At 39.8% G+C, this 18,255-nt stretch overlaps 1 protein-coding gene across 1 annotated transcript; it reads left to right on the top strand.

The window, feature by feature from the left end:
- Positions 1 to 9,049: 9,049 nt before the first annotated feature.
- LOC104866459 (sodium-dependent glucose transporter 1C) lies at positions 9,050 to 13,203 on the top strand. Its single transcript, XM_010630447.3, has 3 exons — positions 9,050 to 9,238; positions 10,275 to 10,391; positions 11,265 to 13,203. Exons 1-3 carry the CDS (start codon positions 9,190 to 9,192, stop codon positions 12,254 to 12,256), a joined length of 1,158 nt encoding a protein of 385 aa, XP_010628749.2. The 5' UTR covers positions 9,050 to 9,189; the 3' UTR covers positions 12,257 to 13,203.
- Positions 13,204 to 18,255: the final 5,052 nt, after the last annotated feature.

Genomic DNA, 18,255 nt, shown 5'->3' with positions numbered 1-18,255 from the left:
CCTGGGCCTCGGTTTCCTCATCTGTCACGCGGGCACGGTTGTAATCGTGGAGGATTACTGTCAAGCGGGAAATCAACTTTCCTAGTACAGCATGTTTTCCAACTGCATCAAATTTTCCTGTCTCCTTGGTGTTTGGGGGGAATGGAGGATTACTGTCAAGCGGGAAATCAATTTTCCTAGTACAGCATGTTTTCCAACTGCATCAAATTTTCCTGTCTCCTTGGTGTTTGGGGGGACACAAGAAGGGTTGCCCGAGTCTTTGGCCTCTGCTCTATCACATGTCAAGTTATTACACAGAAGAGTGATTTTATGGGATTTCCTGTTTCTAGTGGCCTGACCAGATTCAGCCAGCCACTTAATTTCGCAGCTAACTGTAATGCTTAGTTCATGTCGACACCTATTGAAAAGAAAAGTTAATTTTAACACTCTTGTGGCAAAGAAATGACTCAGAAACTGGACACCACCTGAAGGAATTAAGGGCTCAGATTCTTGGTTCTTCGAGTTTCTATTGTTTTTTTGGTATACAAAGGATGGCTGCATAAAAATTAGGACTCTGAGTGTATACAACACACTGGGGAGACCTGAGGATGGCTACTGTACTGGTATTTTTGTATATCAGTAATATCCAGAAGCTAAAGAACACCCCTTAACTGGTGTCTCCAGAACTCCATGAAATTGCTCAAAATCAAGCCATTCAAAGTTCACACAGTAAGGAGAGCTCAACAGTATTTGAGCCCAATTGGCTGTGAAATGGCTTCATCCAAACAAGTATCCATGTGTGTAGTTAGACTTGCTTCACAAGTCACAAGAAGCTGGAGACCCACTAAACATGCAAATTAGAAAAACCTTGGAATAGCCTGGCCTGCCACCCACCACTCAGGATGCATGCTAACCAAATGTTAGCTGTTTCTGTGTCCATGTCATGTGTTTCTTCCCCCTGAGAACTTTTCTTAATGTGTTCAATGGGGGTCTCTAGAGAAACAGCACCATTATCAGCCATTTCTTGTACATTGCTTTGTCTTTTCGGGGTGGGGGTTGAACCGATGGCCTAGTGCATGCTAGCACATGTTCTACCAACTGAGCGACAACCCCAGATACTTGGTCATCTTTTAAATTACTCTTTCTGTGGCAGTGAAATGAAAGGAAATTTAAGCGTGGAATTTGGTTTCATCCAGTGCTGCACACAAGCCCCTAGTATGGGCCAGGAGACATCTAAAGCTAAATTTTGTTCTAAGACTTTTTTGAATATGAATGTTTTCACTCATCTATAACAGATGAGTGTAGTGTAGCTTTAATCCTTTTTAATTCCTAGGAAGTCTGATTGATTATAAGATGCAGATTTGCTAGCTAATGTGTTAGCTTCAAAAATTTTACAACTGGCATCTACTGCTGCCAAAAGTAGGTGCCAGAATCCTATTAGGAACTTGGTGGAACCTAATTCATCTACTTCCAAGGTAGATATAATTGTGGATATTGAGTGCTTTGGCCTTTGATTATGGGAGGTGGAGGGGAACTTTCAGGGAAAGCTATCCAGGAGGCAGGGTGAGCCAATCAAAGCAGCAAGATCTGAACCAGTGAGGCACCAGAACAGAGTAGACAAATTCTCCAGACTCAATATGGGCCCTTGGGGGCTGGAAAAGAGGACCCCCTAGAAGCACTGAGTAGAACACCGTTATACTTGTTTATTTGCAAGCTAGGCCCATTAGGAGTCTTTTTTTTATGATCCATCCATTCTAGAATGAAAGAAGGATGCATAGTTTCATTTAGTAGAAAAGGCTCTTACTGGTTTTAAAGCAGTGACATCATACAGAAATTGCTTTGGACCAAGTCTGTATAGTCACAATATGCACTTTTTGCAGACTGCTTTTCTCAGATAGGCTTTCTCTATTTGGCAGTGCTCAGGCTATTAATTGGAAAGGTCAGGGTACTATTTCCAGAGAATTTGAAAGCAGAGAGCAGTGATGTTAACAATGTCAAGGGAAGCTTTCCACTTGTCCTTGGCTGTTCAAGGGGACCTAGTAAGAGTGTGGAGCTGCACTGGTAGTAGTGGAATTGATTCCTGATTTGGGGATGTTGAACCGCATACCTCACAAGTGCTCTGGTTTCTTGCTGCAGCAGAAGCCTTTGTTAAAGTCACGCACAAATTATGATCCTTTATATTTTACTGAAATAATAGAGAAGAGATTAGGAAGCAGGAAATGAGGGGAGGAGATAAGGATTCTGAGGTGGCAGAGGAGTCTTAATCCCTGGTCTTGGGAAAGATCTCTATATTGAGGATGTCATGTGCTTCTGTTGAGAAACATCCTTGGTCAGCTTAACCTTAAAGTCCCCAACAGGGGTATAGTTTCAGGAGTCTGGCAGTGTTTCCTTTAAGTTTTTCATCTTACCAATATTGACTTTGACAATTCAAAAACTGGTTTTGAGATGTTTTTCAATTAAAAAATATGTATTACTTCAGTAATTTATCTTAATTGGAATAATTTTATCTATTGCCTGATAAATCTTGGAGTGCAGAGTGCTCTCTCTCTCTCTCTCTCTCTCTCTGTTGTACTTGCAGTTGAACTCAGGGAATACTGAGCTACATCTCCAGCTCCTTTTTTATTTTCTGTTTTAGGCTAATGAAATTACCCAAGCTAGCCTCAAAGAGTCAACCTGTTCCCTCAGTCTCCTAAAGTATCTGGGACTGCAGGTGTGTACCACGAAGCCTAGCTGGGAGTGCAGAGCTTTTAATAATGGAAGCTTGAAAGACTCAGCAAGAAGCAGGCAGGCTGCCATCTGAGCTTAGCAGTGGATTTACATTTTTCACTGCCAGTTAAGTTTTCTAATTCACATGCACATCACTGTTTATTAAGTAGTTCATGATAAGTAATTCGATCTGAGCCAGTCTTAGAGCGGTCACTCAAATTGCATATTTTTACAATTTCTGTACTGGCTGACTTGGAAGGAAAATCTGCAAGTCATTTCCCTAGTATATAATTAATTATTGTGCTTGATCCTGGGTTAAACATCAGCTTGACGCTTATGAGCCAGTGAGTTTGTTTATTGAGAATTTTAACCCAGTCCAACGGAGTGATCTGAAATCTGCTTGACAGAGTCCTTTCTGTGAGTGTCCCTGAACACAAAACTGAGGGTGGCTCAGCAAAATACCAGATGATCATAATTACCTGCCTGTGAGTGTCAAGACTTAAACAGGCCCTGGTTAAAGATCTGATAAGAGTTCATTACAATAGTGAAGTAACTGACAAGAAAATTTGGTTATTTCTGTTGCATACTTTTTTAAAACAATGAGGCAGCCCTTCCCCCCTTTGAGACAGGATCTCCCTATATAGCCCAGGCTGGCCTCTAACTTTCTATCTTCCTGCCTCAGCCTCCTCATTCCTGGGATTCCACTCTGCCAGGATCTTACATACACCATATAAAGTTAATAATTAGAATTATGATTGGTGATGTTATCCTAGGACTATTCGATTTCTATGAACTTCAATTTCTGAAAACATATTAATAACATACATACAAATATAGTTCAGAGAAGTTTTATCATTACTTATTATTTGAATGTATTCCTCATATAATTTAATATACCAAACCCAATTAAACTCTCTTTTTTTTTGGTACTGGGGATTGAACTCGGAACCTTCCTCTGAAGTCTCTTCTTATAAAGAGTCATATCTTGGGCCAGGGATTTAGCTCAGCAGTTCAGTGGCCTGCCTTGCAAGCACAAGGACCCGAGTTCAATCTCTGGTACCAAAAAAAAAAAAAAAAAGTCATATCTTTTTGAGATATTCAAAGGGCTCATCTGGAAAATCGCAAAATTAATTCAAGGTCAAGAAAAAGGCCATTTAGGGCAGGGAATGTAGCTCAGAGCCACCAAGTCTCTCTGGCAAGTGCAGGTACTGAGTTACATTCCTGGACCAAAAAAAAAAAAAGAATTTGGAGTTTAATTTGGGGAGTTTCCTTAAAAGTATCAAAGTTTTGAAACACTGGTTCATAATAAGATGACATAGTCCATGTAACCAAAGTGATATAATACTTCAAAGGCAAATACAGATATTTGCAAAGTTATTGAGAAACCTTAGCTCCTTTAATAGAAATACTCACTTTTCTTTTTTTTTTCTCATTGAGTTTATTGGTACTTTTTAAGTAAACAGTAGAGTTACATTCATCTTTGGGTCTTGTACCTTTACATGATAGATCTTGGTTTTCATTTTTTCCCCATACCCCTGACCTCCCTTCACCCCCTCCTCCCTTCCCTATTTACAAATACTTTATTTCCATTTTCTCATATTTTTTCTTTTCCCTTATTTCCTTTTCCCTACCCTTCCCACTTCCCCTACACCTTTAGTCCCTTTTTCTTCCTATTTCACATTGTCAATTATACCATCTGGATCTTATTTACACTTTTAGTTTTTCACATCAGAGAAACTATTTGGTATTTAAAGATGTGTGTCTTATTTATTTAATTTAAGAGCATGACCTCAATGTGCATCTGTTTTCCTATGAATGGCTCTAGTATCTCATTCTTTATGGCTGAGTAGTATTCCATTTTATAGAAAAACCACATCTTTATCCAGTCTCCAAATGATGGGCAACTGGGCTGTTCCCAAGTTTTGGCTATTACAAACCGTGCTTTTATAAACATGGGTGTACATCTATCACTGTGGTATGATCCTTTTAATTCCTTTGGAAAGATACCCAGCAGAAGGATAGCTGGGACAAATGGAACCTCTAGTCCCAGCTCTTTGAGGTATCTCCATAATGATTTCCATAGTGGTTGCACCAGTCTGCACTCCCACCAACAATGGAGAAGGGTTCCTTTCTCCCCACAACCCCACCAGCATTTGTTACTGGTTGATTGCTTGATAGCAGCCATTCTTTGTGGGGTGAGGTGGAATCTCAGTGTTGTTTTCATCTGCATCTCTCGAATGACCAGTGATGTAGAACATTTTTCCATATATTTATTTGCTGCTTTTACTTCTTTGTCTGCTAAATGTCTGTTCATCTCAGATGCCCATTTTTGAATTGGGTCTTTGCATTTGGGGGGTCTGATTTTTGAGTTCTCTATATATTCTTGATAATAGTCCTTTGTCTGAGGAGCAACTGGTAAAAATTTTTTCCCATATTGTAGGTTGTCTCTTAGTTCTGTTGATGATTTCTTTTGCAGTGCAGAAGCTTTTTTAATAAGATGAGATCCCAGTTGTTGATTCTGTACTAGTTCTTGTGCTACTGAGGATTTGTTCATAAAGTCTTTTCCTATGCCAAAGTCTTTGAGAGTTCTGCCTAACTTATCTTCCAGCAAGTTTAGTGTTTCTGTTTTAATATTTAGATCTTTAATCCACTTGGATTTTAGTTTAGTGCATGGTGAAAGATAAGGGTCTAGATTTAGTCTTTGGCAGATTGAAATCCAGTTTTTCAAACACCATTTATTAAAGAGGCTATCTTTTCTCCAGTGAGGATGGTTGGCTCTTTTGTGAAAGATGAGGTGGCTGAGTACATCTGGATTGGTTTTTGTATCTTCCAATCTATTCCACTGATCCTCAGGTCTGTTCCTTTGCCAGTACCATGCTGTTTTTATCACAGTGGCTTTGTAGTACAGTTTCAAGTTAAGAATTCTGATACCCACTGTCAAGTTGGCTCTTTTGTCAAAGATGAGGTAGCTGAGTACATCTGGAGTTATTTTTGTATCTTCCAATCTATTCTACCTATCCTCGGGTCTTTTTCTTTGCCAGTACCATGCTGTTTTTATCACAGTGTCTTTGTAGTATAGTTTCAAGTTAAGAATTCTGATGCCCACTGTCATGTCTCTGTTGCCTAGGATGGCTTTTGCTATTCTAGGTCTTTTCTGGTTCCAAATTAATTTTTTGATTATTTTCTCTAGTTCTGTTGGAATTTCAATTGGCATTGCATTGAATCTGTATAGCAGTTTTGGTAGTATGGCCATTTTCACTATGTTGAAAGCAGAGGATATCTTTCCATTTTCTTATATCTTCTTTGATCTCTTTTTTTCAGAGTGCTGCAGTTTTCAGTGTAGAGGCCTTTTTCTTCCTTCATTAGATTGATTCTTAGATACTTCATCTTTTTGGAAGCTATTGTGAAAAGAATTGCTTCCCTAATTTCTCTTTCAGTGAGTCTGTTATTTGTGTACAAGAAGGCTATTGATTTTTGGGTGTTGACCTTGTATCCAGCTACTGTGCTGAAAGTGTCAATTGAGTCTCAAAGTCTTTTGACAGAGTTTTTTGGGTCTTCTATGTAGAGTATCATATCATCAGCAAATAATGACAGTTTAACTTCTTCCTTTCCTCTCTTTATTGCTTTAATTTCTTTCTCATTTCTAATTGCTGTGGCTAATGTTTCCAGAATTATATTGAACAGGAGCGGTGATAGTGGACATCCTTGTCTTGTTCCTGATTTTAACATGAAGGTTTCCAGTTTTTGGCCATTTAATATGATGTTGGCTGTTGGTTTTTCATAGATAGACTTTATCAAGTTGAGATAAAAACCATCTTTTCCAAATTTCTGCAGTTTATTTTAATCGAATGGGTTTTGAATTTTGTCAAATGCTTTTTCTGCATCTATTGAGGTGATCATATGGTTTTTCTCCTAGACTCTGTTGATATAGTGTATTACATTTATTGCTTTATGAATGTTGAACCATCCTTGCATCCCTGGGATAATACAGTCTTGGTCAGGGTGTATTATCTATCTTCTTGGTAACCCTCTGTATTCTGTTTGCCAGTATCTTATTGAGGATTTTTGCATCTATGTTCACTTAGGAGATTGTGCTGTAGTTCTCTTTTTTGGTTGGGTCTTTCCCTGGTTTTGGAATCAAAGCAACACTTGCTTGCAGGAATGGATTTGGAAGTATTGCTTCCTTTCAATTTCATTGAAAAGTTTAAAGAGTAGTAGCAGTAGTTCTTCTCTAAATGTCTTGTAGAATTCAACAGTGAATCCATCAGGACCTGGGTTTTTTTTTTGTTGGTAAATTTTTAATTACATTTTCAATTTCACCAATTGTTATTGGGTATATAGAATTTTTTCTTCTTTGTTCAACTTTGGTAATTCATGAGCATCAAGAAATCTGTCTTCTGTGTTTTCCATTTTATCAAAGTACAGGTTCTCAAAGTAGATATTGATGATACTCGGGACTTCTGGAACTCTTGTGACTTCACCTTTTTTGTTCCTAATTGTTTCTAATTGCATGGATCTGAGCCTTTTCTTTCATTTTTTTTTTGACAAGGTTGGCTAGGGTTTATCAATTTTATTTATTCTTTAAAAACACTAACTCTGATTCATTTATTTTTGTATCATTTTCTCACTTTCCATTTATTGATTTCTGCTCTGATCTTTATCATTTCCTCCCTTGTATGAGCTTTGGGTTTTTCTTGCTCTTCTTTTTCTAGGAGCCTAAGATTCATCATTAGGTTGTTTATTGCAGCTTGTTCTGTTTTCCTATTGTGGGCATTCACTGCTATGAACCATGTAGAATTCACTTCTGTTCTATGTTCTGGAGCTCAGTAAAATGGCCTTTGTGATGACCTGTGCCTCTGCAGTGTGGATTCAGGTACTGGCACAACCAGGAGGCCTTAGCGCTTGCGGGGAGGTGGGAGAAATGCTGTAGAGGTGTCTGTGTGGCTGGATAGTCCTCACTGGTCTGCTCCAATGAATGTCTGGGGCTCTGGAGGTGGGAGAGTAGTGAGCTCGCTGCATGGCTGGATGGTCCTCACCAGTCTGCCTCAGTTTTCTTAAGTGACAAAAAAACAAAACAAAACAAAACAAAAACAACCTAATAAAGACAACATGAGAACAGGAAATTTTCTTGGAAAAGAAAATCTTTGTTTCCTTTCCAATGTCCTTTAATATAAGCAAAAATTCTTCACAATTTCCTACCAGCATTCAGCCAATAATAGTCCAGAGCTCCTTGTTTATAGTGTATTTTAGATATTGCTCCGTTTTTTGAAAACCTTCTAAATAATTCTCTTCTAATCTTAGCCATCTTGATAACCCATAAAATTCTGCACACAGGATTAATCTTTCACAAAACTTTGATAATGTTCTTATACATTCAGGTTTGTTCTAGATTTTTCATATTCTTGGTTTAGAATATCCATTGTTCTCTTTTAGCAAAATAATTACTCTCTTTTTACCATAATATAAAACTTCATATATTATAGTTTTCCTTTGCAAATGCACATCTTATCTTCCTCTCATAGAAACATATAAGGTTTTCCTTTTCTTATTTCAAGTAATTACATATACTAACTGCATACACTAATTTGAATTTTTACCTTATAAACCTTAATTTTTAATGAACACTCTTCATTAGGAATACACTCTTCATTAGGCTGTAGTTTGTTGATATATTAAGATAGATTACAGTTTGATACATATGGATACTGCTTTAGACTAAACTGGTCACCATATACAAGATAGTGTATTGACTTTGAGTAATATTTCATTGCTCAAATTAATTCGATGTGTGTATATGTAACATTTTCCAAAGAAGCCTTAAAGGCCATATTCCTGATGGCTTTAGGAGTTTTGAATAAAAATGTGGATTTAGAATAACTTAAAGTGGTTTTTCCCCTGCAGTTTGTGTATGTATACTTTAGAGAAAGGACCACATGTGTACCTGAAATTTGCTGATTTAACATAAAAAATGAGGATAATATTTTGATGACTTAGAATTATAACATCCAATTTCTCATGTTAGTACATGTAATATACTTTGAAATATACAGCTCTTTCAAGAATAGTTTTAATTTTACATTTTATTAACTTTTAATACACCATATCCTTTGAAGTATTGCTCACAAAGGAAAAGAATTACAACAGAAAGACAAAATAATTAAATAATTTTTGAAAAATTGAGAGTTGTAACTAAAAGAAACCATGAGAATCTGTAGCTCTATCAATACTACATTGCCACTGTGCATCTTTCCTGACTGTGGGACCTTATAGTAATCCCCCACATTATACTGTAGTCCCCTCTTGCACTTTTTTATGTTGGAGAAAGCTACATAGACATCATTTTAATGGTTGCAAGGAAAAAAGTTTTGTTTTTTTAAATTTTAGGGATTGAGTGTCGGTATACTGGGACCTACATTTCAAGATTTGGCAGTGAATGTGAACCGAAATATCAGCAGTCTTTCTCTAATTTTTGTGGGCCGAGCCTCTGGATTCTTCTGTGGCTCTATGATTGGTGGAATTCTTTTTGACTGTATGAATCATTTTTTACTTTTGGGTAAGGAAACACCAGTTTTGTTTCTTTGTAAATGTAAATGTATTTACAGTGTGGCTTTAAATATGAGAAACAGCAGCCTGCAGAATGGCTGACAAGTGAAATGTGTGTTTTAGGTGCTCTCTGAGAATCTGGGCTCCCTGCTGTCATTTGGCAGTGAGAGGGAATCTGCACTGAGCTCTCCGGAAACAGCTCTGTGGGGTGTGTGTGTAATCCTGAGCCTTCCCAACCATCACCGCAGTTAGGGCGCCACTCCAGGGTCACACAGTGGAGATCCTAAAGCTTTCCAGGGAGTGTGGGGGCAGATCTCAGGCAATAAGGATCAGAATGAACACCCAGAACCTGCCAGGGTCTGTGGCTTCTGTACTGAAAATGAAAGGGCCCAGAAACCGTGAGTGGGCTGATGTTGTAGGTTACATTTTTGTTCCCACTGCCCCATGTCAGCGATGACCCCAGAATGGCCTTCTTCGCCCTGAACATAGATGGCAAAGCATTTAATATACCCTTTTAAAATAATTGATGTTTTAAAAGAATATTTAATGTGATAAATATTTTTGGAAACAAGGTGAATAATTTATTGTCAATGAGTATAAATAGTATATCTTACTTTCAAAGGAGACTGAAAGAATACATTTTTAATATTTTCATTCCTAATCCTGAAATTATTTAACAACTATTACTATAGACTACTATATCAATTGCCTTTTTATATTGATTCATATCAAAATTTGCTTTTAGATTCTTAAATGTGAAACATTTAAGTGAACAATATTTTGCCTCTTTTGCTATAAAACTTCTTTGTAGTTAGATTATTCATTGTGCTAGAATTATGTTCTGGTAATTGTAACTTGTATTGTATAATCTATAAAGCTTATATAAGATTTAGATGATGTACCAACTCCCAGCTGCTGTAATCCTTATCTTTTCACGATTACCCAGTTTTTGTTGCACTTTATTTGGCATTTTTGAGTTTATTGACTTGGCTCATAAACCTAATGAACATTGTCTTTTATAGCTGACTTTCACCTTTTCTTCTCAGGGGTGTCGATGTGGGGTACTACAGTTGGCCTCTTCCTTGTTCCTTTTTGCAAGGCAGCAGTATTACTGATTGTCGTGATGTCTGTCTTTGGTGCATCAGTTGGTGTTCTGGATACAGGTTAGTGAATCTCCAGGGTCATTTCTGGGAGTACAGACTTTTTACTAGGAGAGTAGGGCAGGTGGTATTACACTGTTACTTGTAAAGCTCTTGAAATGACTTGGACTTACTGATTTGTTCACGGGCCACCCAGTGAGAGCCACCTTTCTGGAGAGCTTTATTTTCTTGCCAATCAGGGACCCAGGTTTTGAGCAGCCAACTATGAATTGACTGGAAGGGATTTTGTTCTAGGGGAGATAGCAAGAACTCTGGTATGTTCAGGGTCTTGAATGTTTTGAATTATTTGATAGATAGCTAGATAGAAATACAGATATAATGTCCTTCAAATGTTACTATCAAGTGTAAATAGAGAAAGCTTTGGTAATTTAATCCTATCTGATGATAAACAGGTCTATAAATATTATTCCCCAGTCTGTTGTTTGCACTGTTTTATAAAAGCCTGTACCTCAGTAGACTGAGGTTGAAGGATCACAAATGAAGGAAACCTGGGCAACTTAGTGAGACCACATTTTAAAATAAAAAATGAAAAGTGGGCTTGGCATGCCACTCAGTGCCCCTTAGATTTAACCCTCAGTGTTAAAGGAAAAAAAATTGCTAATGTGCCTAGCTCTGACAGGCAGCTGTTTCCACCTGTGGAATTCCATATAGGTATGAGATGTAATAAAGCATAGTTCTCTGGTGACAGCAGGTTAGAGTTCCTTCATCACAGAATTGACTCAGGTGCAATGTTGATCACTGAGGTTGTCACAAAGCTGCTGCCACATAATGCAGACTCATCCTCCCCCTGTTAGGAATGAACTGTTTTGGTTTTGTTTTGCTTTTTCTAAGCTACTGTACATAACTTAAATTGTTGCCTGCATCTTTCATTGGTAGGTGCAAATGTCCTTATCCTGGCTTTATGGGGGGACGAAGGAGCCCCACACATGCAGGCCCTGCACTTCAGTTTTGCCTTGGGTGCCTTTTTGGCTCCTCTTCTGGCAAAATTGGCCTTGGGAACCACAGTGTCCGCCGAAAACCACACGGAGCCTGACCTTCACCCTCCAGCCCTCAACCAATCCCCTGAAGCCAGCCTGGACCCTCTGTTTGCAGTACCTGATGACTTGAACTTACTGTGGGCTTATGCTTCTGTCGGCGCATACATTTTTGTGGTTTCTGTCTTCCTGTTTGCTCTGTTTTTCAAAAAAACCTCGAAGCACGGAAAATCCACAGCATCTGCCCAGGTGTCTCGAAGAGCTAAATATCACAAGGCCCTGCTCTGTCTCCTTTTCATGTTCTTCTTCTTTTATGTTGGAGCTGAGGTAACCTACGGCTCTTACGTTTTCTCATTTGCAACCACCCATGTTGGCATGGAAGAAAGTGAAGCGGCTGGGTTGAACTCCATCTTCTGGGGGACCTTTGCAGCCTGCAGGGGCCTGGCAATCTTCTTCGCTACGTGTTTGCAGCCTGGAACCATGATTGTGTTGAGCAACATTGGCAGCCTGGTCTCATCGTTATTTCTGGTGCTTTTTGACAAGAACCCACTTTGTCTCTGGATAGCAACTTCAGTGTATGGGGCCTCAATGGCCACCACCTTTCCCAGTGGTATTTCTTGGCTTGAGCAGTACACAAGCATAAGTGGGAAATCTGCAGCTTTTTTTGTCATTGGTGCTTGTCTGGGAGACATGGCTATTCCTGCAGTAATTGGAATTCTTCAAGGACAATACCCGGATTTGCCAGTCGTTCTGTACACCTGTTTGGGGTCAGCAATATTCACTGCTGTATTATTTCCTGTGATGTATAAATTAGCCACCTGTCCTCTGGATCTTCAGCGGAAAGAAAACAGGAGTGAGAATCAGAAAACTTTGCCCCCTAGTTCTAGGCTATGAAGAAGAGTATGAAAGGAAGGGATGCAGAAGAATAGAATAAGTGGATTTTGAAGTGGTGGAATTGAATGACACAATGAAGCATTCTGTAAGAAGGGGTATAGTTTTTTTGTTTTTGTTCTTTTTGAGGTAGGGTCTCACTGTATGGCCTAGACTATCCACAAACTTGAAGCAGTCCTTCTGTCTCAGTAGAAATATTTTGATGGAATAATAGCTGAAGTCTCTGCCAAATTTCTGTCAGATGCATTAATGTGTGATTCTTTTCCATTTGATAGTGGTGATCTCCCTGTGAAATAGTTTGCCAGAGCACAAAAGGGACCAATACTTAGAGAAGATGGATTATTCACTTTCTTTGAATAATCACCACTACTGGAGAGTTTGGTCAGAGCACAGCATTGATAGATTTTCAGCAGGCTTTGAGGATCAAAGTTTCTGGGTCCATGTATAGAAAATGCTGAAGTTTGGAAATGTTCTGCAATTCCAAGGGTCTTCCACAAGCTGCCAAGTTGTCTCATACCGTGAGTTCTTGTTATGAGACTCATGCCTGTCATTAAGATGATTAGGGAGTGTTTTTGTCTCCTACCTTTAGAGCACACAAATAAAGTATTTGTTTCTCTCTTTTTTTGAGAAATTAGATAGTATGCAATAGAGCAAAACCATGGAGGAGTCGATGGATTTATTAAGCAAATTATCAGACATCCCTATGCCACTTGGAAAGTTGGGTAGCATAGTTTTATGAAAGAGCATCCTTCTAAATATGTAAATATTTTTATTGATTGCTTTACCTTATCTGTAGGAATGGGCCACAATGCTAAAGGCTCATATGATCTTTTACTTCTATGAAGAGAAAACAAAAGGCAGGGCCCCCAAATCCTGGCTTCAATCTTTGATTCTGCCTTCTTGCTTTGCACTGAGGTACTTTGCATGGGCCTCACTTAAATCTTCCCCTATTCTGTGATTCTACAAATGAAAATAGATAATTTCCAAACTGAAAATCCTTTAAGTTTTAAAGTTTGTGCAAGCTATCTCATAGACATCAATGTGTCAACCCATCCATCATTTCAAGTGTAACAAATGTAATAGTTTAGAATGTGCTACTGGTTATGACTATGTGCCAGTTTAATGTACTTAATGTTTGATACTTTATTTAAATAAATTTCTGAAGAATAATTTTTACTGCTAAATTTCATTGATCCTGAGATATATCTTTTCTTCACACGTTTAATGTCTTTGAAATTTGTATATGGCTACAATCAATAATCACTTAATATTGTGACAAAATTATTTCTTATATACATATATAAAATAATGCTGTATTTTACAATCTGGCTTACATGCAGTGAAATACAATAATTCATTCATTTATGGAGATTGTACTCTTTTTGCAGATATTTTTAAAGAAAAAATTTGGTTTGCATGCACACGCGTGTGTTTGCGTTGCTGAGGATTAAACCCATGGCCTTTTGTATGCTAGGCAAGTGCTCTCCCACTGAGCTACATCCCCGTCCCTGAAGTTATTTTATATGCTGGTTTTATCTGAAGTTGTATTGTATTCCCTCTCTAGGACCACTGTATTAGTGCACTAGCTCCTTAATTGCTAGCTTGACCTTGGATATAGGCCCCTTCTAAAAACCCATAAATTACAGAGATAAGGGCAAGCAGGACCACTTAGGAATGGCATGGGGGATGGTTAAGGTCTTGAGGCCTGGGATCCATCTATGACAGCCCAGGGAACCAATCGGGTTATGGCAAGTTCCAGATAATAAAACATGGGACAAAAGGCCCTGAGTCCTCCATCCCTCCGGAGCCCCTTAGCCTGATTTATCAGAGTAGCTATTTATATTCTCCTTTTTCCTCTTTTCCAGTGAAGTATTTTCCCTTCTTTAAATGTTGTATCTTTAATTTTTTTTTCCTCTTCCTGAGTGGTCCCAGTGAGCTGCTCAGACAGCAGAGCAGCATAGCTGTTCTGAAGGACACACACACACACACACACACACACACACACCCACCTCTGGACACAACAGTACCTGTCACCTACAATTTAAAGGAGGAGAAGTACAGTTTTGCTCACAGTTTGTAGAATTTTCAGTCCATAGTCAGCTGGCTCCAAGGCAGGGCAGCATGGGAGAGCAATGAAGCAGAGGAGAGCTTCTCATGGGAATGGGGAAATGGAGAGAGCAAGGGAGAAGCCAAGGAGGGGGCTAAGCCCTTCCAAGCTATAGCCCTAGTGACCTTCCTCTTCTGACCAGACAGTACCTCTTAAGAGCAAGCCAGCTATAAACCCTCATTAACCAATCACCTTCCAAAAGTCTTACCTATGAGTGCATGAGACACTTCAGGGAAACTGAGTTGTAAACCATTACAGTTGAGGATATAACTCAGTGGTAATACACTTGGATAGCATGTGCAAGACCCTGGGATCAATCCCCAATGTTGTATGCATGCATACATACTACATGAGTGTGGGCATGTACACACACACAATCATAAAGAAAGTTATATACTTCCAAGATACAGTAGTGGGATAGTCACATGGTAATTATTCCCTCAAAAGGGAAGGAATAGACTCTTGCAGTTGTGTGGTTCAGATAGGGTGAGAGGCCAGTCTACAGGTAAGAGGTTCAGGGATGTTCACTTCCTGCCAAAGGAAGATAAAAGGAAAGCTATAACAAGTAGCTATTGTTTTCATTTCAGTCATGTAAGGTAAGAGCTGTATTCCCAGCCCCCACCTTTTATTTTGCTACAGTTTGTGTATTTGTTAGTGCTAGCTTATTTGGACCATTTGTTTTTGAGACAGGATCTTGGTAAAGGGACCAAGCTGTCACAGAATTTGCAATGGTCTTGCAATCTTGTGCCACAAGGCCTGGTATAAAGTGTCAGGGTCTCAAGGGCCCTTATTAATGCAAGCTTTTTAAGAGTAAATAAAAATGAAAATTTACTAATAAACTCTTCCTCAGTGCACCTAAGGATCCAGGAAAGTTCAAAATGCAAGAGAAATATTATAGTAATTAATCTGATCCCCCAACATTAGCAATTTAATTTAGGTACTATTGGAAAGGAAGATTTGTTTTCAATCTCAACTTTGTAAAAATTTCAAGTAAGTTAGATTGCATAGCACAGGACCACATTAAATGAGGCATAGAGTGGGCTTGGGGTCCCACACCTAAAATACTAGCCCTTGAGGGGGCTGGGGCGGAAGGATGACAAGTTCTAGCAGAGCTTGGGCTACTTAGGGAGGCACCTACCTTAAAATACACAAGCAGTGTGCATCTATCTCAATGGGAAAGTTGGGTTTTTGTCCACAGTAAGGAAAGGAAAATGAAAATATAGAAGAACCTGCATCAAGGCCACTGGTCTTGGCCTGTTGCTTGGAGCCAGGTGCCAACCTAGGGCTGTGGGCTGAACAACAGGCTGGACAGACTCTAGGCATGGTGATGTGGTGCTGCCTGAAGAGAGCAGGTCTTAGCCTTGGTGGTGGCCAAGGTGACCAGTGGGGACCAAATCCCAGCAGCTCATCAGAGGCAGAGGTGGGGACACAGGTGACAGCAACAGCAGCCAGGCAGGTCTTTGGGGAGAGCCACAGGAAGCAGGCCTCAGCAAAGCCATGTCTAGCAGCTTCCTGTGGCACTGGGTTCCTGCACCCCTGTACCCAGCTAGGGTGGCCACCAAGGACCCCCTCAGCTCCATCTCAGGGTTTGGCAGAAACTCTGATGTCAGTAATCGATGCCCAGTGACTTTTGCTTTCACTTAAGCGCTCCCTGAAGGAAGATGTATTCTTCCAAAAACCTACTGCCGTGGAGGAATTCATTGATCACCCCACAGCAACTCAGAGAATTGAGGCATGGCCACTCTAATCTTCTGTGGAGTAAGTAGTGAATGTGCTGTGAGGCGATGGTTACGTGACAAATTATGTTTCCTTGCTGGACTCTCACATGGCTCCATGATTGTGACAATAACAGGTCACGATCCACATGTAAGCAAAAAAGGAAGGAAGGAAGGAAGGAAAAAAAGAAGGTGTTAGTTACGTTTCCTATTGCTGAGACAAAATATCTAACACCCAAAATTAAAAGAGGAAAGATTTATTTTGGCTTCCAGGTTGTACAGGTTTCATCCATAATTGGCTGGCTCCAAGGCAGGGTGGCATTGAAAAGAGGCACCACAGAGCAGGCAGGACGCAGCAGCAGATAAGCAGCCACAGCAAGCATTCTTTTTGTCCCTTATATTTCATCCAGGGCTTTCCCAAAGGGCAGTGGCAATCACATCCAGGGTGGGGCACCCTTCATTCCAGCATTACATCCTTAATTCCAGTATCACACACCCTAGGTCCAGCCAGCTGCCAAGAAGCCTCCTATGACAACACGAGGCTTAGGAGGGACATCGAACTACTAGCCATGGCAAGGAAGGAAGAAGAAATGTAAATTTCACATGGGGTTAAGAGTCTGATGTTCTCACCAAGACTATCGTCACATCAGACAATTACGTACTTCCCAAGAAGCTCCAGCCAAAACTACGTGTCCAGTCTAATGGAGGAATAGGAACAATAACTTGCCCCTAAAAGTGTCCACCAGAGATCCTTGGGGCATCTTAAAAACTGAAATTGTGCTGAACAATATGAGGCACTTGGTACTTTAAGTATTAGCTATCATTAAAGAAAAATAAAAGCAAAGCATCACAAGTCCTACAGATGGAGGGCTTATATATTTTTTATTTTTTCATTTTACTACTTCTTTTCTAGTGCCGAGATGTAAACCTAGGTTCTCATGCATGCTAGCCAAGCACTATACTTCTAAGCTACACCATCTTCCCTGAAACAGTATTAAGAGCAGTTGGTGTATATTAATGAAAATCTCCAAGTACTGACCAAAATGTATGTGCTATACAGAGAGTGAAAAAGTAACCCCCAAAATATGTAAAATTCCACAAGAGTAACTATTAGCAAAGAACAACACAGTTATATTTAACAGGAAAAAGATCATGAGAGTAAAAAGCATGTTTACAATGTAGGGAATTTTGGGGATGGTAATGTAGCTCTGCTGTAAGCTCCTGCATGGGACACACGAGGCCTGGGTTCAGTCTCCAGTGAATAAAATGCAGGGAAGTCAGGGCAGTGGGATGGAGGGAGGAGAAGGGATGGAAGAAGAGGGGAAAATAAATATACCATCCTAAATAAATATACCATCACAGGAGGACCCCAAATGCCAAAAATGACATTGTCAAAGAACAAAGGCCATGCAGCATGGTAGTGCATTGTGGTAACACCAGCTATTCAGGAGGCTGAGGTAGAAAGATTGTAAGTTCATGGGCATCCTGGATAACTTTGCAATACAAGGGAACAATACAAAGAAACAAACAAATAAATAATATATCCTAAGTCGATTCCCTGTACTGCTAAACATACACACACACACACACACACACACACACACAATACACTCTCATACAAATGTGGGACACTCACAGCTACTAATTTTGGATGGCACATAAGGAGGGATATTGTTGCTATCTGCTGAGAAGGTAGAGTGTAGGTTCAGGTGTCGGGAATTCACTCTTGTTATGCTACCTGGAAAGAATCAGTTCCTCATGGTTATGGACTGGAGTGTTGATTTCATACTGACTTGCACCTCGCTCCAACTCTCAGTTCTGTAAGGCCTGTTATGGTTTCTTGCCATGTGACTTTCTCATAGATCCTCTCCACATGGCAGCCTCTTTAAAGCCACTGGAAAAATCTCTCCAGGCTGGGCCCCGATCCACAGGGGGAAACAGAGCCACGCCTGCTCCCGACCCAGCCACCATTGCTCAAGCACCGGGAGGTAGCTGCGCAGGAGACCCTGAACCCCCATAAGCTCCCCCTCCACCCGCACTTTCAGTCCTCCTGACTGTGCCAGTCTTTGGACCCACTCTGCAGAGGCAGAGGTGGTCATCAAGGGTATTTTTCTGAGTTCCCAACTTTGACCATCTTTAAAGAAAGGGCATGGGAAACCTGTAATAGAATGTTGTAGAGT

This window comes from Fukomys damarensis, unplaced genomic scaffold (assembly GCF_012274545.1).
Source record: "Fukomys damarensis isolate Sample0158 unplaced genomic scaffold, DMR_v1.0_HiC HiC_scaffold_14, whole genome shotgun sequence".
Lineage (NCBI taxonomy): Eukaryota > Metazoa > Chordata > Mammalia > Rodentia > Bathyergidae > Fukomys > Fukomys damarensis.
This window is presented reverse-complemented; position numbering and strand designations above follow the sequence as displayed.

Excerpts from the sequence above, each read along its gene's own strand:
- LOC104866459 (XM_010630447.3), top strand. The coding sequence starts at position 9,190 with ATGATTGGTGGAATTCTTTTTGACTGTATGAATCATTTTTTACTTTTG. Across the intron at positions 9,239-10,274 it reads GAATCATTTTTTACTTTTGG|GGGTGTCGATGTGGGGTACT; the intron begins GTAAGGAAACAC and ends TTTTCTTCTCAG. Across the intron at positions 10,392-11,264 it reads AGTTGGTGTTCTGGATACAG|GTGCAAATGTCCTTATCCTG; the intron begins GTTAGTGAATCT and ends TTTCATTGGTAG.